The sequence below is a fragment of the Apaloderma vittatum genome, unplaced genomic scaffold, assembly GCF_000703405.1.
Source record: "Apaloderma vittatum isolate BGI_N311 unplaced genomic scaffold, ASM70340v1 scaffold19441, whole genome shotgun sequence".
In the NCBI taxonomy this organism is placed as follows: Eukaryota; Metazoa; Chordata; class Aves; order Trogoniformes; family Trogonidae; genus Apaloderma; species Apaloderma vittatum.
In genome coordinates, this window is record NW_009697571.1 from 3,556 (window position 1) to 29,883 (window position 26,328).

General features: G+C 41.6%; 1 protein-coding gene across 1 annotated transcript; it reads left to right on the forward strand.

Moving 5' to 3' along the window:
• Positions 1–26,328, forward strand: TXNDC11 (thioredoxin domain containing 11; the record flags this gene model as incomplete). The annotated part of the gene is made up of 11 exons (XM_009877696.1): positions 1–219; positions 956–1,053; positions 2,993–3,122; positions 9,682–9,775; positions 11,008–11,120; positions 12,305–12,505; positions 14,900–15,683; positions 18,674–18,819; positions 20,535–20,644; positions 22,424–22,504; positions 25,597–26,328. Coding segments are annotated over 11 exons (2,604 nt in total), but the record flags the coding sequence as incomplete, so codon positions are not given.

Genomic DNA, 26,328 nt, shown 5'->3' on the forward strand with positions numbered 1-26,328 from the left:
AGCCGAGCAAAAGATGTAACAATGCCCGCAAAGCTTCCAGTGAATTTTTTCTCCACAAGTTCTCCAGTCATTGATCTTTTTCGGGGACAGTTAGACTATGCAGATCACCTTCGTCAGGATTCAGAAATTGTGCTGTATTTCTTCTATGCACCGTGGTGCGGCCAGTCCATTGCAGCAAGAGAAGAAATAGAACGTGTGGCCAGCAGATTGTCAGACCAGGTAACTCCGGAGAAGATAAAACTCTTAAACATCACCTGAGAGCTTTTCAGTCTCCGAGCCACTGCTAACTTCGGTCATCCTGCGGGAACCAGTGAGACCTGAATGCTCACATTTTAGAGTAACTCAGCCAGTTATATTAATTTTAACATAAAGAGTGCTAGAATAAGTGAAGAAAACGAGTGATTCCTGCTCAGTTATCTATTATTTCTGCTCCTGAGTGGGGAACTCTACAAGTTTCTTCTTGGAAAATGTTCTCAGATTTGTTTGCCTGCCTTCAGACAGAAATCACAGGGAGTTTGCTTCCAGTTCTGGAGACACGTGGTAGACATACAAGACTGCAGCTGTAGCACTGCTTTCCAGCAGTTGGTTACCTGTGAACACTGCACAGGTACAGCTGTGCTAAACCTCTGCTCCACTGAGCTCCACTCGGCAGAAAAAGTAATTAATACGGATTATGACTTAATTTAGTGAATCGCAAGGATTTATATTAAGAAACTTAAAAACTACAGTGAAAAGTGACCAGAAGGATTGCAGTTGGAAAATGGCAAAAGAAAGAAAATATTAATAAAAAATAATAAAAGTTAAAGGTCTTGTGTGACTAAGAGAAGCAGATGTGGAGTACTCAGTAGAAAAGACCCTGAAAATAACAGGTGGAATGGATTGGGAGAAATGCGTGTTATGTATAGAAGGTCAGAGTGACGTACTTCGTTAGCTGTGAATTTTTCCTGTTCTGCAGGTGCTGTTTGTGGCTGTGAATTGCTGGTGGAACCAGGGGAAATGCAGGAAGCAGAAGCATTTCTTTTATTTTCCTGTGATACACTTATACCATCGGAGGTAAGATTTCATACATACCGTCTGGGACTTCTATTGTTTTGGGAAACACACAGTGTATAAAATGTTGCGGTTTGAATCTGTTGTGTTTATGGCTCTAGTAAATAGATTCTGGGTGAAGCTGATCCCGTATGCTGCGGAGGTGTCAAGAGGGGCTGTAAATGTCAGTTAAATGACATACTGTGCAAATCTTCATCCTTAAGGAAATTTGATTTTGCCTGTGCATTTCCTGGAAGTTCTACCTCCAATGAAAAGTAAAGAATTGAGATTAATATCTTAATTTCAGTTGTCTGCTTGCTCTCTAGATGGCTTATATCAGCTGGTCCCAATTTGTGGCAGCAATGAAGGATGTACTTAAGGGCTATCGAAGTCAGAGGAATTTAAGTACATATTTAAATGGCACTAAGTGCTGAAGACTTCCCTCTAAATTTGAACTTTATACTCACTTTCTTTCTGTTCCAACTGTTGAGATACCATTGTATAAAATTTCATATAATCTTACATTATTTTTTTAGTATTTGTATGTGTTATCTCTTTTTTTTTTCCCTTCTTTGTGTGGAGCAGAAGGTAAGGAAACACTTTCTAATGCCAAGTGCAATAGAGCTGGATGCTGTGTAGCTTGTCACTTGCATTTCACTCGTGTTTTCTAGTCTTGAACTGCAGCTCTCTTTCATTGTAGAGGCTGATTTGGGGTTTTGGGAGGCATTGATGTATTGAGGAGGAAGAGTCCTGATCTTTGTCAGCCGAACTTGGAGGAGACGCAGATGGCACTGGCGTAATTCAAACTGCAGTCAAAAAACCTCAGCAATCCCACTTGGATATACATTGACTTAAACTTATTTGATCTGGAAATTACAGCACAATAGATGGATACACTTGGGTATTATCAGTAACCTTAAACAGGTGCAACAAGATGAGACGTATATTGATATTTCATAAAAACCGCGAAGGGCAATGCATCCCTCATGCCTGAGATATTAAACCTTGAATGTTCTGTACCGGGCATGTGAAATGTTGAAGCAGTGCATATTGCTGTTAAGATAAAAGTTTGTAATACACCCCTGTAGCACGTAAAATAATCTGTTGAACTATAGGAAACTATTTCAAAGCATCTAAATATCGGTATCTCAGTGCGAGTTGGATATTTTTTAGAGTGTCTCTATGTATAAGTTATATTGAAAAATGCATCACATTAAATTCTTCAGTGGGAATGGACTAGTTCCTCGTGATTTATTTATTTTTTTAAATTTCATTTTGTACTGTGATGCTTTGTCCAACCTAATGATAATAAATCAGATGCAGGGTTTCAGAAGGATGAAGGAGAGGCTCTGGAGAGCGTAGGTAGCCACAGGGCCCGGCCCTCCTCCTGCTTTAGCACTACCTCGTGAGCTGGGGTGAGCTGTTTTGTCCGGGGGCCGCGTGAGAAACTGTAGACTCGCCGAGTCTTCTCGTGAGCAGTGCGACTGGATTCGCCCCTGCTTGAGTGCGTGCCTGTGTAAAAATACTTTCCCTTTTCAGATTGATAGGTTGAACTTCCTAAAGATTTTTTAAAAATCAAGCGGAGATAGTGACATTTTTCAGATGTGCATTTTTAAGTTAAGTGTGTTTACTCCAGACAAAGCAGGAAGATACGTACACAATGATAAAAGTCATACCTGCGTTTTACCACCTTCTTTAGTGGGACTCAGAGGTGGTCTCCAGCCCTTCGTCCCCACTAACACGCTGCTCCCACCCATCGGCGCTGCAGGTGCTGCCCTGCACTTCAGGTCTGGTAACACGACTCCTCTAGCAATTAGAGAAGCCACTGTTAATTAACGCAGAGAGCGATTCCCTAGAGGCTGAGCATGCTGTCTGTGTAACTCCTGTCTCTGCCACCCCCCAGGAGGGACTCTCTCCATTGTTAATTTAAGTCTTAATGTTCTATTATTTTTTTTGGTACTAGTTTTGGACCAATTGAATACAAAGGCCCTATGAGTGCTGTTTATATTGAAAAGTTTGTTCGCCGGGTGATGACACCACTACTCTACATCTCGTCTCGATCAAAATTACTAGATTTCCTCTCAAATTATGAGGTACTTGTCTCTCTTCTCTAGCTTTACCACTGTGGTTCAGAAAGAGTTTGCCTTGTTTCACGATGAAATTTGATCTGCTCCAAAGTACTAGTTTATTTCCAGGATCCTGAAATCAGTGCCCTGTATATTTGTTAAAATCATAAAAATAAGAAATGAAAAATAAGAAATGACAAATTCCTAATGTTGATTCCCTGCATAGTGACTCTCATGACTAGTGATGCTCTTTATTTACATGTCTTTAGTATGTAGAGACAACAATCAAAGTTGTTACATCACTGAAACATTAAACAAGAAAGAAGGGAGAAATCTTTTCACAAAAATCTCCTAGTCTTAAGTCGGGAAAGCGCTTGAGAAATACATAAGCATTGCTTTAATTTTTAAAGGAATATGAAACCTTTCCAATAAGATGCAAAGTAAAAGCAAATGTGAAATCAGATGGAATGATGGCTCGTAACCGTGTTGCATGCTATAACTTCATGATTTTAATCCACTGGTACATTGTATTTTCTTAATTTTCAGTCTGTTGTGTTCAGAGGTGCCAAGATTGGCAGCAGTACTAGTGGATTAATAACTTCCAGTTAGACCAAATGCACATTTATAACTGTTCATTTCTGTAGTGCGGGATGGAGAGGTACCGTGATTTTACTGAACCCCAAGCTTCCAGCGCAGAATGGGAAACCTGATCAACAGGTCGATGCGATGGGAGTGGCTAAAGCATGCGAGGGGGTGTCGGAATGAAGCAGAGTTCCCCTTTGCCTTAGCGCCTGGGTCTGCTGCAGGACGGAGCGTGACCTTTGCTGGGAAAGGAAAGTGGCCTGGGTGTAAGGGGGTGACACTGGTGATTACTGGGTGGGTCTTTGCTCTCTGTGCGTCAGTTTGTCCCTCAGGAGCTGTTGGGGCTTTCAGTTTCCAGCGTTTCAGACAGGGGTTGTCAGGAGCAGCGAGTTTTGTGCCTGTCCCTGCTGCCGCTGCTGCTCTCTGTGAACACAAGCGATTGTCCTTTCGCTGCTTCAGTTTCACCATTCTAAAACATTTGGGGGTTTTGCCTCCCGTAGAGATTTGAAAAGGGCCGTGCTTGGTTTTCATCTGTATTGTGTGAATGATTTCTTGGTAGTCTGCAAAAGGTAACCAAGAAGCGTAGTGTCATTGAGAGAGGTGGCATCCCTGCCCGTGACAGGGAGGTTGGATTAAATGATCTCTAAGGTCCCTTCCAGCCTAGGCTGTTCTGTGATTCTATGATTAAGCTTAAATTTGCTTTACAGTAGGAGATGCGCTTCCATTGGAAAAAGACTAAGATAAAGGACAAATTTATGGGGGAACCAGAAAATACTTTTTAAATTGCTGCTTAGTAATTTAGCAGATACTTTTATTTCTGCGTTCAAATTTTCCCCCTTCCTGTGCTTCAGGTTGTCTGGCTCCAAATGCCCAATCTGTTTATATTTGGAGTTCCTTGGTTCTTTTTTCTGAAATGGACTCAGAATAAAGTCTGATCTGTCCTGCTGCCCTGCAGTCAGTTAAGGCTGAGGTTATTTCCAGGGCAGTGCCACTGGGTGCTCAGGGTCTTGCCTCTGGGAGGTTGAGAGAAAGAGACAGAAGGGGATACAAAAATGACAGCGAACTCCGGATGTCAGACCCCTTGAGGGAGCCGGGCATTGACTGGTGCGAGTCCAAGTGACGCAGTAAGAAAAGCAAACACTGAGAGATGAGGAGCCGGGCTACAGGGGAGACCTAAGAAATAGATAACTGCGTATGAAGATGGAGCGGGAGGTAAACAGTCAGGCACAAAGGAAAAATTAGTTTTAAACCAGGTAGAAACGTGCCATTTCATCATTTTGAACAGTTAGAAGTGTCCACATTTTCTGTTATTTTCCATGCAGTTGTGGAACTTTTTCCCTTTTGTGGGAGGTACAATCCAGGAGGTGACTCCTGTGTTTAAGAAGTGAGAAAGTTTGAGGAGTAGAGTAGCTCACAGAAAGTGCATGTGTGACACAGACTGTAAGTGCTATTCTTGACTATTGTCTTCCTTGGATTTTTGCTCTTTTATGTATTAAAAATGTTACTTTTTAGCGGAAGGGGGGAAGACTGTAAAGGGTAGATCACCGGGTATTACAAAGACCTCATCAAGCAGTAGACAGTATTGACCACTGTCTACTGCTTGATGAGGTTTTTGTGATTTCTTTATTGAAAAACTAGTTAGTTAGAAGTTCAGACCATTTTCTGAAAGATTTATCATCACGGATTTTCAGTCATATGTTCTGCCGGAGAATGGGTTCTGCAAACTTATGTTGGGGTATTTACTTTGGACTTGAAAATTTCCATTGAGAGCCTCTTTGCAGCTGGTGCCCCTTAGGCACGGCCCATTCTGTTCCCTTTTACTTCAGTGTTAAGGAAGCAGGAGGTTGCAGCTGTCCCTCTTGGTCCTCCTTGCTGTGCTGCCGTGCCCAAGGACAGCGCTGTGTATCATCTGGAGCAGGCAGGGAGAGGTGAGTGATTAGCAGATGAGGGATTCGTGTGCGGGGCATCGTCTGGAGCTGAAGTTCTGCTCAGCCAGTGTTTTCCCACTTGAAAGCGCTGCGGCAACCTTCCCTTCTTGTTTCAAGGGCCTTTTGTTGTTGCCTCTCAGTTTGCTGACGGCCAGGACATCAAGCCCATAGTTGTCATTTTCCATCCAATCTGTGACGCTTTTCATGCTTTAATCTTGTGTTCAAGTTCCAGCAGCCAGCTTTTGGCAGAACAAGCATCTAGCAAAGAAAACCGAGAGCTCTGCCCACACTTAATTGATTATTGCAAACAATTACATTCATTAGTGTACCTGAACTAACAAATACCGTGAAGGTACCAAGGTAAACATTCAAAGCGGTTTTTTGTAAGTTAAACCACGGCAAGAGACACTGAAGTCTGGAAGTGTTTTAACCTGCATTTAAATGTTTATCAGCAGGGTTTTATTTCTGTGAAATACTGATGAACAGAATCCAGCCCAACGTAAGAGTAAATAGTGTTACTTACCACATGGGGTTTTGTTTTGTGTCCGTTACCCACCGATGAATGTCGGGAGGTGCTGCCTTGGCCTCACAAGAGGGCGCTCCGACCCTGTGACAAAAGCTCTGCGGACTCGAAAGTTGAGCTGCTACATTTTCTGATACTGTTCAGGGATTCCGTGGGTGTGGAATGATACTAGTGCAAAACTGGATCTGGATAAGAATTAGAATTTAATTTTTGAGGGCAAGGAGAAAAATCCCGTTTAGAAAGCAGTTAAAATCTTGGAATGTGCGGGAAGATTGAAGTTATGCAGGAGAAAGATACACAGTTCTTGCCATAACTCCAGGGACTTGTAACTGACCTGTAGTCAGACTCCTCTTGTTTTCTTAACTGCCAAGATATAGCAGTTGCATTTTAATCCAAACTGGCATTATCCAAACTGCCTTGTATGACTAACCCAGCTACTAGGAAGGGCCTCTTCCTTCTGAGGTACAGAGGAAGAAAAATACGGAGCTTCTCTAGTTGGACAGAAAGCCTCATTCAGGTATGAAAATTAAATGTGTCCTAGGAGCTCATAATTTTCTGGCTCTTTCACTGTATGGTCGATTAATTCTGTCTTTCTGCAGCTCTTCTGAGTTGGCTGTAATTTTGATGATTCATGATAAACTTTACAAATTTTGTTCCTTCCTCTTCTCTTCCTTTTCTAAAGCATCTGTAGCAATGTTGAACTCTATGAGCATCAGTACACATCTGGGCGGCTGTTGCTGGCTGTGGAAAACCAGTAACTGTTACCTGTAGTTTTCTGGGGTTTTCTACTAATCTAGAAAAGGTTCTTCTGTGTTATTCCTTAGCACTTCAGTTTCTTCCAGGGTGTTTGGCAACTTCGTGTAGGCTTTCGGGGAATCACAGTGTGCTGCCCTGAGTAGGTCAGTCTTCCACATGCTTGCTCATTCCTGCAGAGAGCTGTAGGAGGTTTTGAGACATGGTTCACTAATGAAACCATGCTGGCTGTTCTCCGATAAAAAAGACTTACCTGAAGATCTCCATTAGTAAATATATTTAATTATATAGCTATATTGTATATTTAATTACATACATGGGCATAAGTTTTTATGAACTTGCTGAACTGTAATTGTTAAGATTCTTGTCAAGTCTGGTGTTTGTCTGATTAAATTGGCGTTACACATCACTTTTCATTCCTCTGGTGTAAAGACCAAGGAACAGATAGGCTATACTACAAATAATGATTTTGTATTTCAAGATTGGAGTTTCCTTAGGAGGTGGTGCTAATGACTCTTAGCTATTGGCACCCTCAGACAGACACTGAAGTTTGACAGTTGCTGAAAATGATATCCTGGAAAGAAAAGCTCCTGTAAGGTCCACCCTAGCAACCCCAGTGCTCCCAGCGCAGTGTTCTTAAACTACCCCCTGCCACATTCCGATATTTAATCCTCCAGCTTTAGAGAGCAGAAAGTCCCACGCCATCCAACTGGTAATTCCTCACTGCCCGCGCCGGGCAAGGTGACCATAACTCCACGCAGACGCGTGCCTGGCAGCAGCTGATCATCAGTAACAGGTTGTGCAGGTCCCACCCGACCTGTGGCAGCAGCTGGGGCTGCACCAGTGACCCGTCAAGCTCCTCTTAGCGTTCTTGTGTTCCAAACTAGGAGCTTCTTATGACACCGAGGTAGCTCTTCTGTAAGACTCCAGTCCCACTTGTATAGAGCAAGATCCCCTGTTAGTTGCCAGCAGCTGGAAGTGCTCACTTTCGTTAAAATGGACAGAGCAGTTGGTATTAGCAAATGAGTATGAAGAACAGCATGAAAATTGGCACATTGACGTGGTACTTGAGAAGAAACACAACATTTTAGCCACTTCCCCTGTATGGATAACTGCAGCCTGTAACGGGGAGGAAATTTTAACTCTTCTAGGATGGTTGTTAAAAGGACGTTAATGAACCAGATTGCTAATTAGGTGTATAGCATTAGTATATATTCTCTTGCTACAATTTTTTCCTTACTGAAAAAAGACTTTCCAAAAATGTCTCATGGAACCATCTTATTCTTCATAATCTGGAAGTCTTAACCTGCTCTTAGTGTGCCACAGAACTGGCAGGCAGAATCAGAACATTGCCCTTTTAAATAACTTTATAAATATTTCTAGATCTGACTTTTGGCTTCTTGTTACATTTTACTGTCACTTCTGACTCTTCTTTCATTCCGTATTCAATGCCATAATTTTGCTTTGTACAGTAAATGGCCCAAGGCAATGGGAAACTAAAACTTTCCTTTTCTTATCCGTCTCCTTATTTTGGTTTACCTGAATGCTTTAAAAGTTTTTTTATAAGGCATTGTTTCTTTTCAGTGTCTTAATTTGATACCAGGAAAAAAAGATTAACCCGAATTACAAACCTGTTTATTGTTCAAAAATAAATGAGTACTGTTATTTTGCTGTATATTTCACTTTTATTCGTATTTTTATTTCTTTCTTGCAACTGTTTCTGCAGAAGTTTCACTAATTGCTCGTATCTCATTTTCACAATTGATAATTACCTTGGGGTACCTCACAAGGAATCAGTGAAGAAGGGTCTTGTGTTTAGGGTTCCTTCCTGTGACTGGTGAGTGCTGTCTTACTGTACCAGTGCTCCTTCTGTATGCACTGGTGGAACTGGGAACAGCACAAAATAACCAAATTCTGTCGCTTACCCTGTTCTGAAAGTTCATTAAGCCGTTTTGAGTGATATGTTGAAAAGAATAATTAATAATGATTTTTTAATGGTTTCTGTTTTGCGAAATTTAAACCCAAAACTTAATTGAAATTTTGGAACAAGGCTGTACTATACAACTCTGTGATCCAAGCAGCTTCTCCCAGATTCTCTTCTCGAATTTAATACGCAGCCACTCGGGCTTTGGACCTGGCAAAGTCAATAGGCCTGCTACAGGTCTGCTAAATTTTGAATTGCCGGTCTGGCAATTTGAAGAATTTTATGGATGTGGAGGTGGGATGGGGGCCTCTTTTGTCATTTTTGTGCTGCTGGTCACTCCCCGAATCCTGCAGGATGTCCCTCAGGAATTCACGATGACGGGACGCTGAGTGGGCTCAGCAGTCCAGCTGTTCCCCTGAGTTGGTCCGAAGCTGCCGGCGGTGTGCCCCACAGCGAGCACCTCCAGTGGTACTGGTACAGTGGTTTAGACTCTGAAAAAGCCCGCTTGATGTTCCACTTCTAAAAGAAGTCTTTATGGTGCTTATGGTTCTTATATTGGTGCTGGAACTGACTCCTGAATAGTTGCAAAGCAAATGTTAATTGTTTTTAGTGAACTTTCAGAGCTAACATAGGAAGTACGTGGTTTGAAACTTCCGGATCTACAGCTGTAAAAACGCTCTCTCATACGTAGCTTTTGAATGACAAATACAGAACTGATTTCCATTCAGTCTTTTTTTTCTTGCAGCATAAAGTGACTGTTCTTCAGTAAACATCTTTTTAAAATGTGTTGTGTTTTTACTGTAGGCAAATAATTGCTGTGCCCCATATATTTATACTTGAAAATAGCTTAACTAACTGTAATTTTTACTATTTCAGCCTGGAGTTCTGGGATATTTTGAGTTCAATGCTTCACCTCAACCACCTGGTTACTTAACGTTCTTCACATCAGCATTACATTCATTAAAGAAAGGTAAAAGCTTCATTTTCCTAATTTAAGGCATCTGTGAACGAGATGTATGTGGGACTCAGTAGTTTTTTGCAATATTTTCTAACTTAGAAATAAATCCCTTTTGAGTGTTCCTTGCTGTTGATCTAATGATGAGGCCGCCTTTTATTACAGCATGCGAGTTGCGTACAGAAGAAGGCTTATTCTGTGACCAGCCCTCATGGAGTTAAGTGTAAGACAGGCTGCTGTTCAAGGGTGCATTCAGACACAATTTCCTCAAAAACCGAAATGTGTAGCTGCAGCCCATACAGAGCCGTATCAGACTGGCGCTTTCCTGCGCTGAATGCAAGAGACGGTTGAAATGTCAGGCTGAGAGGCATTAGAGGCAGCAGAACTGAATTAGGGAGTTCAACAAAGGGCGTTCCTGGATGGAGCAGAGCTGGGACAAGGGCTTTCTCCCCCTGTTGCTTTGCATTAATTATCTGAAGCACAAAACTCTAATTATCTGAACTACACAAACTTTGTATATTATTAATATCGGGGTGGGGACACACATAAATTTTGGATCTTTCTTTAAGGTTATATGCATTTTATCAATATTTCTTGCTGTCAGCAAATAAAGGAAATTGATACCATTATTTTGATTTTTACTGTGTCTCTGACTAGGTATATGATATAGAGCCTGTTCTCCTGTGTTTTGCTCTGTACTTTCTCCACTTTTGTGTTGGGATAGTTTGTGGCAGTGTAAAGATAAGAACCATTCTATCCTCTTGTGTACATATTTCATTGCATTAGGTGATCTCCAAGGTCCTTTCCAACCTAAGACATTTTCTGATTCTATGATATTTATAAATATAGAAATATTATTGTGTGTATTTAATATATATTTACTGTGTTACATCATCTAAACAGTTGATGTTCATACCTTTTTCTTAGATGTCTGTCTCACGCTGGCTATTGCGATGCCATAACACATAGCGAGGTACAGCTATAATAGCAGATTCTGTATTTAATTAGCAAATCAAGAAACTGGAAAATTCAGGTTAACGTTCTCCATCCTCTGAGTGCAGAAGAGGAAGATGCTCTTGTCATCTTTCTTCTACCTCACTTAACCACCAATATCGGCAGTTGCTATTCAGTAAAATCCCTGTGCTTTTACACAGTGATGTTCTGTATTTTGGTTTGAAGGTGGTTTTCTACGGCTTTCAGGAGAGAGGCTGAGTGTGTGTAATTGTATTTAAAAATTGCCCTTTCAGATTACCTTGGAACAATACGCTTTGGAGTGATCACAGATAAACATGTGGCAGAAGAGATCTCCTTGGTGCGCTCAGGCAGCGTGTATTTGCACAGACACGTCAACACATCTCTTGTAAGTGTTGTGTTTATGCCGTGAGACACTACGTGGAGATTGAAGCTCTGTGTAGTAGACCATGAGTAAGGGTTTTGTGGAGCTTTAGGATACAGGAGGTTTGAGAACAATGTGTTTGTACAGTAATACTCATTTTCATTCTGCCAGTTAGCAGCGGTTCTAAAGAGTAGCTCCGACCCAAGTCTGTTGTCTCTATCAAAACAAAACCCCAAGGCCCTCAGAAATTACTACTCAGAGACTTTTTCCCTAAAGATTCTGCCTCTTGCAGTGGCTCAGAACTAGAGGCCTACTTGGATGAAGCTATGGACAAAGAGATTTTGTGGAGAGATTGTAGGAATAGTGCAAACTCATGGTGCGGCTTAGAGGTGTGACATTACACCGATTACATAAATAATTCAAATTAATTGAAAATACATAGTGCCTCTTAATTCACGTGCCTTATTTTTGGAAGGCTAAGACTGAAAATACTGACTTCAAAATTTGCTATTTGGCATAGAGACCTTATCTATTCACACTGCTACCATGTGTGGAAATTCTGTGAAGGTAAGTATTATAACATATATTTTATTCCATTGGGACTAGGGAAAACATGGGGGTTTTGCGTTAAATTGCTGGTAAATACATAAACCTACTTTTGTCTCTGCGAATCATGTCAGATAAACTTGCCTGAATTTGTTAAAATGACCCTAGAAGTTGTGAGCCCTTTTTATTTTCTTTTCCCTCCATCCAGTAATAAGAAATATCAGTCTTAAATGCCGTCTTGATACTGGGGTCTTAAAAGACTGATTTAAAAGAAGTTAATATGTTGAATAAGCAGAGGGAAAACAGTTTTGTTGTGAATCAAGATATGTGATGATACCAGCTTAGGGACTGAGCTTTTTCACTTAGAAAGAAAATTTAATACTAGTGAGAAAAGAAAAGTTTATAAGGATGTAGTAAAAGAAAAAAGAGCTTTCCTGGAAGAATACTTTTTGCCTGAAAGAGTGTGTGTTGTTACCATCTGATGAGTGTTTGGAAATATTTCCCAAAGGGAAGGAGTGTATGAAACGCTGAAGCTCAATGAGTAATGTCATTAAATTTAGAGAGTTTTAGGCATTACAGTAACAGAGCATGTTACTGTATTTGAGAACTGTATTCGTTACTAAACCAAGTGAGGATAAATAATTATTTTTTCCTCCTTCAAGATCTATCCAGATGACATCATGAACTACACTGCTGAGAACATTTGCAAATGGGCTCTAGAAAATCGAGAGATACTCATACGCTGGCTGAGACCACATGGTGGGAAAAGCCTTCTTCTAAACAATGAGCTGAAGAAAGGACCAGCACTTCTCATATTTATACCTTACAATCCCTTAGCAGAACTTCATCCTCTTTTAGATGAAGTAAGTGAAATAATTATTTTTTTTACTTCAGAAATACCGGAGCTTGAGAACTCTAGTCAGGGTTTTAAGCTTAATTGTGACAGATACCTCATTTTATTTCACTGTTCCAAGATCAGTTTTGTTTAGAAACCCTTTCTCATTCCATGTTACCACAACTCCCTCACGCTGGTTTGCATCCCACACAACGCGCCTGTGGCTCATGGCAGCGGTGGTGTCTTGACTTTTCCTTGACTTCTTCCTTCTTGTGGGCAGTGTTGTGTGAGAGAGGCAGCTCTTTGGTCTCTGTTCCAGCTGGCATAGCACTAATCAAAGAGCATTGCAGGTCTGGTGTTTTGCCCACCTTCTTCTATTCTTCCTCTCCTTGCATCTTTCCGGAGGTGATGATGCAAGAAAGAGTGGACCTTTTATTAAACTAGTGTTACTTGAAACACAGCCCAGCTGAAAGCTACTCAGAACTGATCTGATACTCACACTGAGCACCCCTTAGTCGCCTTCTGATTTTCTCTTCTGCCTTAGTTTCCGTTTCTGAGCTGCCTGTGACAGGCGTTTGCGTAGGAGTGCAGTCAATGAGATAAGGAGACTAACTTGGCTGAAAAGTACTTTCTTTTCGCTGGGCTATTTTTCAGCTGTACCCCCTTGCCCCGTTTGGTCTGTCGCACAATGGCACACTCCAGCAGCACCGAGGGCAGTGTGGAGCAAAAAGCAAGCATCTGGGGAAGATGAAGAGTGGGGCTGAGTTTTGGTGGCAGCGCTGAGTTCCACACGCGTGGCAGCGGTGTCCTGGACCGTGTGCTTTCCACAAGGAGGCCTAATTAATACTGCAGTGTCTGAAGGGATGAGGAAATAAGCAAAAATACCTTACAGCAAAATAGTTAGCTAAATTAAAAATTGACAAACTAAAAGCTAGACTGCTGCAAGATAGGATTGGGGAAATTGTTGCAGAAACACTGGAAAATGACTGCAGTTACACTAACCTGCCTTATTATTTGCAGACTTAACTCAGTGATGCTTGCCACAGAGTAAACACTCTAGTAGCAGCTACCGCTTTCTTGGATCAAATGAGTGCAACATAAGATGTTCTGTTTCAGATTTCATTCTGCTGAATAACGGTATTGAAATGAGATACAAAATATTCCACCTGATCTTGTATGACTGCACTTTGATACAGAGATATTATGCAACTTTGTTACCTTAGGCAGAGATGTTTACTGCAGCCGTCCTGGGGGTTTCATCGAGCAACAAAACCACTTGACTGTAAGGCAGTTGCAGAGAACAAGGATGTCAGGTTGTCAGAGCAAATTGTGTTTGGTAATAGCTCGTCGAAATGAGATGTCCTATTGCAAATCTGGTTTTCTGTTCATTTTTCCTCATGTTTCTCTATGTAGGTGGTCAAAATCTTCAGGCTAGATTATAGTATGAGGGGTCAAGTTTCTTCTGAGTATTGGGGCATTTTCAGGATGGAAACATCTCGAACGCTAACAGGCTGTAACAGACTGTTGATGTAGACCACGTCTTGATACTGATGGTCCTGTGATGGCACCCCTTGATAATTGTAATGATTCCTGTCCAGGTGTTCTTGTGCTAAGCAGTGTGTGCTCATGTTCTGTATCTTGATTACGTTTAGCGTGATAGATGAGGATGAAGGCAAACTCCCTCCTTCGTTTTCTTTTCTCCTATGTTCTGTTAGGTATTTCCTAGAAAGGGGATTCCTCCTGTGGTGTGTACACATGCCGTTTTTGCTGCTTGTTTCCCCTTGGTTATGAGAAACAAAATGGTGATGCTGCATAAGAACGTTTGCATCAAGCAGCAGACATTTTTTCTCTTTTCCCCCCTTCTTTTTCTCCTCCAGTAAGTCACATGTTACTGTATGCAAAGCACACCTGTAGGGTTACACCTGTATGCCCATGGCTGGGAGAATGCTGCTCCAGTTAGTGATTGTTACAGAATTTGTGCGCCACCTGCACCAGGAAAAATCTCTCTTCCCTCTTCATATGGGAATGCTTTTATTTATTCTCTCCTTGTATTAGAAAATAAGGGAAATTGGGGAACCCGTACTGACTAATGCTTCGTGTAGTGGGATTTAACCTTAAAAAGTAGTGTTACTGCACTGTGATTAATATTATGCAAAGAGGAGCTTGAGATCAGTGAAGTGGACTGAGAGAAATTTCAAGTGGCTTTTTGTTGTTCTATGCATTTAATTCTTACATGCTGAAGTATCTGAACGTTGACCTTTGTTATCAAGTCAGAGCCTCCTATAATTTTTTGTAAGAATGAAGGAGGAGCACACTCAACCTCATATTTTTGAAATTCCATCTCTAATTGCATATCAAACCTGAAAAGGATAACGGAGTGAACTGCGTACAGTTAATCTTGTTTTTTCCTTTTCCCCTGTAGATTACCAAAGTGGCCTTGCAATACCACAGCTGCAATAAGAGCCAGGCAGCTGAGCCAGACCTTCAACACTTAGGAGACTCTGATGCACCAGCTTTTGATTCCTCTGTACCAGATGCACATACAAAATTATCGGAAACATTTTCAATAACCAAGTACCCATGCTGTAACACCGTGGTGCTTCCGCAGTGGCATTCGATCTCTAGAACTCACAATGTCTGTGAGCTTTGCGTTAACCAGACGCTTGGTGTCAAACCAAATAAAGTCCATGTGCCACACTGTAACTTTTTAGAGATGGAAGCAGCTTTGGACTCTTTCTACCTCCAGGAACATACCTTTTTTCAAGTTATATCGAATACCATAGAGTGCAGCAATTTCTTAAGTTTCTATAGTCCCTTTAGCTATTACACTGCCTGTTGCAGGACGGTAAACAGGCATTTTTTAAGTTTCCTTAGTTCTGAGAAGACCATCTTTCAGACCCCCAAAGTAGCATTTTCTTCCCATGGGAAGAAAGATAACAGCCAACATTCTATTCCTCACATTGAGGATAAGAATTGTTTTATTCCTGACCTTGCTGTTAGTGGCACTAACATTACTGGTCTGAGCTGCAGGACCAACAAAACCTTGAATCTCTATCTCCTGGATTCGAATCTTTTTTGGATATATGCAGAGAGACTAGGAGCATCAAGATCTACTCATCTTAAGGAATTTGCTGCCATCGTTGACCTGAAAGAAGAAGTGCACTATGTCCTGGATCAAAATCAGTCGCTTGTTGGATCTACCCTGGGTAGGGTATCTGCTATCAAATGCTTGAAATAAGAAAATTGAGTTTGCAAGTAAAGTTATGAATGGAAAACTTAATGCCATTTTGAAAAGTGAGACTGTAGTCAGTATCCTAAACCGTAATCTATTCTATTCTCATCTGCTTCGTTAACCAAGCAGTAGAATTGTGTTCTAGATTGATGCAAGAGCTAAGTTTCATATAGCAAAAGTACTGTGCTTTAGAAGAAGTGAACCTCAAAATGTGTGATTCTTGAATGTTTAGTGCCTTGAGGAACTGGTAAAATCTAAACTAATTAGCTCGTGGGGAAAAAAGATGACTGTGCACCTAACATTTAATATTACAGAAGACGTTTGCTCAGCTGTTCTGTGTACCAAAATAGCCCAGAATTTTGTGAGATTCTGTCCACTTAGCAGCAGAGATTAGCCCTCCTTCTCGTCCTCTGAAACCAACTTAGAAATTATTTTAAATTTATTTTGAAAAGTGTGTGCGTTTTTGAGGCAGAGCTCTGAAGCGGTTTTGGCCAAATTTGTCAATACTCTTGTTTCCTGGCTGGAATTACAGGAGAAAAGAAGTAAACCCCAAACAAAAACCCAACCAACCCAGTGATCATGGTTCTGATTTATTTTCAAACTATTGCTTAAGACACACGTGCATAACCACGTGCATTTACCTGTCATGATGGGGTGCAAAACCGAGTCCACCTTCAGAAAATGCAGGGGGTTTTAATGTTAAAAGTGTAAGTGAAGACAGAAGTAAATTCAGGTGAGCATAGAATTAAAATAAATTGTTCAAGAAGCTATGTCAATATAATTCTTGGAGCATTAATTACATTTCCATTTTGTCCAAAGTCTGCACGCACAAGAGTATGGATAACGTAGAACAAATAGCCGTGTTCTGTATCCTGTCCCCATTGCAACGTCCCAGAAAAACACTCTGGAAAAACAAATAAAAACCCCAGTGACCATAAAAGGATGCTCAGGAAAAGTTAAGATCTGAGTGAGGAGAGAGAAATTTCCTTCCCCTTTCTGGTCCCTCTGCTTTCTTTCTCAAACTTTTTTCGGGTTGCAGGATTTCCTGAGCACCATGAGGGTTTCCGTGCTGAGGAACACTCAGCCTATTTCTATTCCAACTCATTTGAACTTCTGGAAAATTTTTGCTTCCATATATTTTGTCAAGGAGTTACTGCGATTTATGTTGGGGTTTTTCATGGGCTTTTTTAAATTTCATTTTACTTCCTTAAGCCTCTAGCTTTTGGTATGTTAAGAAAACAGATATGTTTAACAGATTCCAGCTTTTAGAGATGGTTTCTGAAAATTCAGGAGTACATTTTTCAGTTAGCCAACTCCTTTCAGTTATTACTTAATCACATAGATACACCAACTCCAGAGATGGGGAAAGAGACGCGGGACAGCCCCGTGCCCTTGTGGCCAAGAGGCCAGTGGGATCCTGGGGGACATTGAGAACAGTGTGTCCAGCAGGGCTGGGGAGGTTCTCCTGCCCCTCTGCTCTGCCCTGGGGAGACACCCCTGGAACCCTGTGTCCAGTTTGGGGCTGCCCAGTTCCAGAGAGACAGGGACCTACTGGAGAGAGTCCAAGGGAGAGCTACGAGGGGGATCAAGGGACTGAACATCTCTGCTGGGAAGAGACTGAGAGACCTGGGGCTGTTCAGCCTGGAAAGGAGACGGCTGAGAGGGGATTTATGAACGTAGAGAAATGTCTGAGGGGTGGGGGTCAAGGGGAAGGGGACAGTCTCTGCTCAGTGGTGCCCAGTGATAGGACAAGGAATGATGGGTTTGAGTTAGAACATGGGAAGTTCCACCTCAACATGAGGAGAAGCTTTTTCCCTGTGCGGGTGCCGGAGCCCTGGCCCAGGCTGCCCAGGGAGGGTGTGGAGTCTCCTGCTCTGGAGACTTTGCAACCCGCCTGGACGCGTTCCTGTGGGACCTGCCCTGGGTGACCCTGCTCTGGCAGGGGGTGGCACTGGGTGAGCTCCAGAGGCCCCTTCCAGCCCCAACATTCTGGGATTCTCTGATTCTATGAAAGAAAAAAAAATGGTTTGGTCTGGTGTGATAATTCAATGAAATGCTGAGTAGTAAATACAAGACTAAATGTACTGCTGTCTGCATTTCAGAGATCAGCGTGATGATCAGGTATTTTGTATGTGTGTACAAAAGTACCAGTTTTACCTGGGCCTAGTTTTTGGATGGGAAATACCAGTATGAGACCTTTCTATTTGATAAAATAATTGTTTTCCGCATGTTTGACATTATATCTTTTTGTCCTGATTATTGAATACACTTATTTTCTAATGCATGGAATAGTATTTCTCTATCCAAATTGTATGCAGTCAGTATCTTGGGGCAATTTAGAGAATGTGGTCCCAGTTCAGAGTAGTGTCACTGGAGGAAACTGAGGGGTTTGGAGCTTGTTTTAAGTTTTTACCTCTGGCCAGCTACTTGTTAAATATAATAACAAAAGGTCGCTGGTCATATTGGCATGAGAATAACACGATCTTTAAAGGTGTAAAGCAAAAGAGAATTACAGGGAATGTAATTAAAAATGAAAGAACAAATGCAAATAAATGTGGAAGGAAGTGGAGCCTTCAGGGTAGAGGCCAAACACTTCAGGGATACGTAGAACTTGAAAAATGGTGAGAGGATACAATTCCTGATTTGCCGGGTGGGTGGTTAGATGAGGGGGTAGAGAATTGTTACAATAGCACACTGAATGGGAGAACAAACAAGATTAGAAAGTAGTGTGGCAAGTGAAGACTGTAATTCGCAAAACAAAAAAAAAGCGAAATTTTATCTTGTTTTCACATCAGTGGTTGTTAATTGAGAGTTGACACCAAACTGTCAAAAATTCATGATAGAAAAAACGAACGGGATTGAACTTGTATTTTCCCTGTGAATTCTTCTGAATTCCAAAGCAAAAACTGCCAAAATCACGTAATTGTGAAACTAAAATAACTTTATGTGTCAATTTTATTTCAGAGAACTTCATAAAAAATTTCAGTATTCTCTACAGTCCCTTGAAAAGGCATCTTGTTGATGACCCCTCAGTCCATTTTCACGAACAGCGTGTAATCACTGAAGTGACCACTAACACCTTTCGTGAAACCGTGTTTGTGAGTGAAAAGGTACATCTCGTTACTGACAAGTGTCTTGCAAATCATTGCTCAGACTTTTGAGGTCTCTCTTTTTTTTTTTTTTTTGCCTTCGTGTGCTTTGCTTACTTGTAACAGAATATTTTGTAACAATTCAAAAGTTTGGGGCTTTGGGTTGTTTTTGTTGTTGTTGTTTTTTTGAAAAGGCAATTTGGAATAGTGTTACCCTAAGTGAATCTGGAAGAGATCTTTTTACAGTGTTAATCAAAAAGTAGTGCAAGTGATTTGCTGACAGTTCAAGGTTTGCTGGGTTGGGGGGGTTGGTTATTTCCTTTTCTAGGAATGGAGTGGGGTGGTATGTGTGCTGTGTGTTTGAAGACACATTAGATGGCACCCAAATCCTGTGTTCAGCTTTGGGCCACTTGCCGCAAGAAGGACCTTGAGGTGCTGGAGCCTGTCTGAAAAAGGGCAACAGCAAAGGGGCTGGAGAACAAATGTGAGGAGCGGCTGAGGGACCTGGGGCTGCTCAGCTGGAGAAGAGCAGGCTGAGGGGAGACCTCCTCACTCTCTAAAACTACCCGAAAGGAGGGTGTGGAGAGGTGGGTGTCAGTCTCTTGTCCCAGGTAACCAGCAGCAGGACAAGAGGAAAGAGCCTCAGGTTGTGCCAGGGGAGGCTCAGATTGGACACAGGGAAAACTCACTTTGCTGCACGGGTGCTGAGGCGCTGGCATGGGCTGCCCAGGGCTGTGGGGGAGTCCCCATCCCTGGCGGGATTACCAGTTGTGATTTAGTGGTGGGCAGCGCTAGGTTAATGATGATCTTAAAGGTCTTTCCAACCTAAATGATTCTGTGATTCCAAATGTAGATTTTAAGTGTCCATGACTTGATTTTTGCTTCTCCTTTCTTCCACTGTAGCAGGAGCACATGCTAACTATTTAGGCTTTGAGGTAACATTTAAGAAGATTCTGATTTCTGTGATTCAAACCTTGAAGGAAATAAATAGACTACAACATTTTCTCCTGTATAATACATTTAAAATACCCCAACCCTTACTTTTAAAACCTTTTAAAATTATTGCAAAACAGACATAATGGAAAAAATTAAGAAAAACAGGTTTCAAACCTAAGGCATTATTTAAAAGCACAAGGCAAACCCCCTAAAGTTCTCACAGGTAAAAGCTTTCCAGTTGCATGCTGTAAAACTGCTTTACATAAGATAGCATCCTGCACAGTGGTGAAATTACTCGATTTCTTGAAGAAGTGAGAGTAAGAATTAATATCCATTGCCTTTCAGGTCTGCAGTGAGTGTGTGCATCTTCAGTAACTGGTTTCCAGCAGCCCTAAGTCCTGCTTTGCTAGTTAGAGGCAAAAAGCAGAGGTCTAGACATCATCTTTCCCTCCCCCCGCCGTGAGTTACCCTGTCACTGTTAGATAGGAATTTAGGATTGCAAAAGCAGCTTGGGAAATACAGTAGAGTTGGGTGCATTTTCACCTGAAGGGAATCATCCTAAACTAAATAGTCCTCTTCGTTTTGTCTTTTTCTTTATGGAAGGAGAATTCCCCAAGAGTTTTTGTGTGTTAAGTCAGTAGACAGATGAGTAAATAGTTAGGATAAAGTTTATTACCCTTAGGATATAGTCTCCTTTCACGTTAAAGGGCTCCAAGTTTTAGGTGCTGTGAAGACTAGTCCTGCTTTACCACAGGTTGACTGCAGTAGGTAATCAAACTCTTCTCCATTTCATTTTCCAGAATGTCTTGCTGCTTTATTATGCACAGTGGTGTGGATTCTGTGCTTCTCTTAATCACATCTTTATTCAACTTGCTCGGCTTTTGCCTCCAGACAATTTCACTGTGGCAAGGTAAAAAAGATTCTAATTTCATCTCTCTAGAATAATATAAGTTCATTGAGGTCATCAGCCTGTAAAATAATTACTGTTTTTTCTCTGCAGTCTCGCAATAGTAGATGTGTCGTCTGCTTCATTTGTATTTGAATGCATTGCTGGTTTTTTCCTCTGTCTAAATTTGGTGGGTTTTAATCTCACTGCAGTAGTTATGTAGCGTAATTAAAATGAAGTTTTAAACAGTGCAATTAACCTTGGAAGTTTGTATTTTCAGGAAGTGCCCCAATGAAACAGCAGCAGAAGGAAATGTTGACGCCTCTCTCTGATAATGTGTAGCCAATAGTTCTGTCCTGGAGTACTGTATTTGCAGAATCGCTTGCAGTAGGCAAAACAGGTCTTGGCAGGGGCCAGCCCTGGGGAGCAGCTGAGCACATGCAGCCGCTGACTCGCCTCCCGCCTCTGTCCCCAGTGGGCCGGGGAGGAGCAAAGCAAGAATAAACCCAAGAAAACTTGGAGGTCAAGACAGAACCAAACAAAAATGCGTGTAGTAATTGAAGGATAAGTGGGGGAGAGAGAAGAAAGGGAAACAAGTGATGCAGCAGCGGTCACTCCCCAGCCCTCGTGGGTGCACCAGTACCCCGGTGGTTCCCAGGCAGAAGACGGCAACTCCCCCGACAGCCCCTCCTGTTGCCTTTGGGTGCTGAGCGTGACGTTGGGTGGTTTGGAACCGCTCCTCGGTCACTGGAGACAGAGGAGGCCTTGCTGCCGTGGAAGCTCTGTTGAGCAGTGAGGGAAGCACTCCTGTGTTATCAACACAGCTCTGACACACAGCACCACACAGGCTACTGGGAAGAAAATTAACTCTCTCTCGGCCAAAACCACTTTACAGACGTGTAGATATTTATGTACATATTTGATAATCCATCACTACTTACAACATCTGCTCCAACTGCATCCTTGTTCCATTCTGACTGAACCTGTTTCAGGAGGTAGCATGAGATGTATAGGAAAAAACAATTAAAAACAGTTATCACCTGTTTATAATTGCAGCTTTATTCCCACAGATGTAACACTACTGTTGAATCTCTACTCATTCTTTTTCCTGACTTTGAAGTTCTCTCATTTGCTCTGTTATTTTTTTTATTGCAGTATTACTGATGTGTGAGCATCTATGTTTTTCACTATAGTAAAATCATAATTAATAAGAATTTTATTTGTAATCAAAGAAAACCTAAAAATGCAGGAGAACCATAACAAGGAATTGAACAAATGTTTCATTCACAAAGTCTTGTGTTGCATTGTACATAAAACTTTAGAAAAACTGTGCCTTTAAGAATGTGCTTGTCCTTGGAAGAAGCAAAGTAATTTCCTCCCAGAACTACTCAAGGGGGAAATATTCATAGAGTTGTACCTGGGGAACAAATTAATTTAACAGAAAAAACGTCAGGCTTGTGTTGAAACTGTAGGACGGGTCTGTTTGTCTGTGAGAAGGAAGGTGTGCCCAGAGTGAGTGACGATGCCATTTAACTGCCGAGTGAGAGCAGGTGGAATACTGCACGTATTTTTCTAGCAAAAAAAAATCAACCCACAGATGTTTGTTAAACTGAGATTAATCGTCTTGGATATTGGTAATTAGTTCTGATAACTCATGCGCACAGCATCTTTTTTGACATAGCATAGACTTCCTTTCACAGATACTTGCATTTCCTTCTTCCCAGTCCCTAAAATGGCATTTTACAAGAAAATACAGATTGTTCATCTGCCTGTTCTCTTCATCAGTGTGTCTTTTCTAAACAGAATTGATATCACTCGAAATGACCTTCCATGGGAATTTATGACAGACCGTCTCCCGACTGTTTTATTTTTTCCTCATCAGAGGTAATGTAATTCTTTTCCCTGTGGGTTTTTAACCTCATCCTACTAAGTTACAGTAATTTTTATGGTTACATGTCTTAGCAGAGAAAAAAGCCAAACAATAATTAATTTCCATGTATACATTCTTACATTATGCATATTCTAATTCAAAACCCAACCAAACAACAGACATGGGTAGCTGATGGTATGCCAGTAGTGAATGTTCTCTTCAAAAGTCATTAATTAATTGTTTGTGTAAGTCTTTATTTATGAACAGCAACATTACTAACCTTATTTTTCTGTTAATTTTCTGTATTATTTTGTGGTACTTAAAATGACTAATCTGGTATGGTCCAAATTACTGAGTCACTACAGGAGGGGGAAGAGGAGAAATGACCTAGAAGGTGCTGCAGCGTAGATCTAGTGCAACTTCTGCCTCATCGCTTCTAATTGGATAAACCAAATTGATCTCCGAGACGTAAGCAGATTAACAACCATTGGAATTATCTACTAATGGGATTCATTTGGAGGCTGGAGAAAGTTAGAAACTCATTTCCAAGTATTGCAGTTTTAAGACCGCTGTTCTAGTGGAAACTCGAGTCAGGGGTCTTTCCATCCCACTGCTGAACAAGGCTGTGTTTGCAGCACTGCGCCTGCCAGGGGACACATGATGAAAAGGTTCTTGAATTGCTCTAAAGCTCAGTTCAGTCAGGTTTTCGAGCAGCAACGCCAGAGCAGTGAACCCTGCTCCAGTACCTGCCTTGCTCTCTGTGTTACTACAAAGCCCTGCATTCCCTGTTTCTCCTTGTAGGTACCCGTGTTGCCTTGGTCTCTTTTATAAAGCAGCTCTAGGCTGGCTCTGCAATGGCTTCATAGCTTCCGTGAGGTTGTATTTGAATGTTCCCACTGGAGCATGACCTCGAGTCACGGTTTTCTCCTGCTTTTCATCTCCAGTTTGTTTGCATTTCGCTGCATCTAGGTAATCCAGAAAATTAGGTGTTGATACTATTGTAGTATCAGTAGCCGACTAGAGTAGTCATATATTTGGACAGAGTGGTCATAAATTTGGATATAAAGGTGTCTAGTGTTAAGGCTTTCTGTGCATTTCCTTATCTATTTGCCTTATGAGACAATTTTTGCAAATGACTCTGTTCTCAATTTCTTTCTACTACTTGCTGTTAATATTTTGGTTGGCTTTTTTGTTTTAAATAGCCTTTTTAGCTTTTCTGTTACATCTTTTTTGATCAGTAAGAAAGGATGGTGGCATGCTAAAATATTACCACTGTAGAATGAGTCAGTTTTGTGTTAGTGTAGACTATTTTTTGCCTAAATCATGTCATGATTTATTAAACTTGGATGCAAGCTGATTGTCAGCTGAGAAACTGATGATGGTAATTACAAGAGTAACTTGGTTGATCACCAGAAATCTGCAGGGGAAGAAAAATCATATTGCTTACAATTTCAGAAATAGCTTAATTTTGATGAAAAGGAGCCCTGACTGGCTCACGTTCTGGCATTATTGATAAATTCTACCTGAAATGCAGTAATTTGCAGTAAAGGAAATGGGCGTATGTTTATATTCTGTATGCTAATGACCTGAATTTCACAGAAAGCTTTTTTGAGGCAACTGTAATTGGTAACAGAGTAACTCCCCTGTCCTGGATGCACAGTATAAGCAATTCAGAAACATCATGTCCCGTGTGTGGGGACAAAGGCGTTGGCCATGGTGTGTGTGGCAGAGAAACAGCGGTGGTAAACCTTGAGGCCTCAGGCACTCCACTTGAATCTGCTTGTCTTACGTTGGGATAATTTTCCTTTGGGGTTATCCTATACCCTTTTTCTGACCCGAGTAATGAACCCCTGTCCGAGTGTCTGCCACAGCCCGTTAATCTGGTTAGGAATTTGTCAGCCAAAGGGCAGTACCTAAGCTTTGCTTTTGTTTTTATGACACCCTAAGGAGAGCATAGGCCTCTGACTGGCAAAGGCTAGCGGTAACACCAAGCACCAAGCTAGCAGCCAGCTTCTCAGTGAAACACACTGAAGGGTAGGTGGCTCTCCTGCAGTGCTCAGGGGGCAGCAAATTCACGTTTCGCTGGAACACGCTGAACGGAAGGTTAACTGGTTCACAACGAAGTTAAGAGTCTAGTCCTCAGAGGGCAGTTTAGCCTCATGTTTGGTGACAGAAGCATGCACATGGTCTGCAAAGGGCACCAGTTGTAACAGCTGCCACAGCAGGAGGTTGTGGGGATCTTCTGGTAGGTAGTAGTCTTGAGGAAAAATACTGGTACTTTGGGGTCTTCAAGCAGCTTGGCCTCTTGCTGGGCTGAGCAAGTTTCGGATGCTGCAGAAAGCAGCGGGCCTGCCTCTTCAGCTGCTGGGCTTCATATTCACAGCCAGGTAACGAGCTTCAGGAAGAAAAAAACCCACAACATACAAACACGGGTTTGGTTTGCTTCCGTGATCACCTCAGTGGCATAAAGACAAAGAAGAGGAACAAGTGAAAAGATTTGGGTTTTTTGACAGGAGAAGGGCATCGCTTCAAGCTTAAAAGCAAGCTGTACTTCTGTGCAGCTGGCAGTGCCCTGCTGGTGTTGGAACACATTGCGTTGCTGCTTCTAGGATAACACACATAGGCCCAAAGTAGGCCTTTCCCATCAGAGAGCTTTATACATCTTAACCTTTGACAACGAATGCAGAACTAGGAATGCTTAAGTATGTCCTCATTCAACTTAACCAGTGTTACCGGGAGTATGCGCTGATCACACCTGCCCAACAGTGATGCTGCCATACATACTTCAGGCTCTTAACCCATAATTAGGATAAATTTTACTATTTAAAAAAAATCCTGAAATTTGATAGAGAGTTTTGCTCTCAGACAAATACCAGTCCAGTGCAGAGATGCTTACAGCACCCAGACTGGGACAGAGGTAAAAGAGCTCACCAAAAGAAAACACTGTGTGCTCTCTTTGTTCCACAAGTTCACGTTTCTCTGGGCTGTGGTTCTAACCATTCTTGATAAAAAACAAGGTAACAAGCTGGAGTTAAACAGCAGATGCTTAGATAAAAACATCATTGCTTGTCTGTCTGATTAATGTTAACTTGTTATATCTTTTTAGGAAGGAACAAAGTGTGAAGTTCCCTGAAGACATTTCAGTTAACCTTCCTAATCTCCTTAAATTTATTTTACATCACTCAAGTCTTTCTTCATCAGAGCCCTGTACCAAAGAATGCCTACATAAAGAGAGAGTCCTACAGCAAGGGCACATCTCCCACTTGGAGAGAGAAATTCAGAAGTTACGCTCAGAAATCCGTGCCCTTCATCAGGCCCACGACCAGCTCGAAGCACAGCTTTCTGAAGCCAGGAGAGAGGAACATAGACTGCAGCAGCAAAAACACACGCTGGAAAAGCAGCACAAGACTCTGCAGCTGCACAGCGAGCAGTTACAGGCCACCTACAACCAGAAAAATCAAGAATTACTAGAAATGGCTGAAAAGCTTCAAGAATTAGCAGATGCATCGGAAAACCTCCTTAAAGAGAATACTTTACTGAGAATCCTGGTGGCATCAAGGGAAGGAAGGCTACAGAGCAAAGATGAAACTAAAGAATCTCTTCAGTCAGAGCAAACAACTTCTGAAGATAATGATGTATCACTGTCAACAGCTCCTGCCACACTGGAGGAAAAAAGGATTGGTAACGCTGATACACTAGAAACAGAGCACAGTAGTGGAAACAGGACAGAGTGATTGCTCACACAAAGTCCAATGATGCAGTCAGTATTGGGTAGGTATTTATGCAAATTTTATTGAAATTCATTGTAAATAAAGACTTCTTCCCCCACATGATCTAG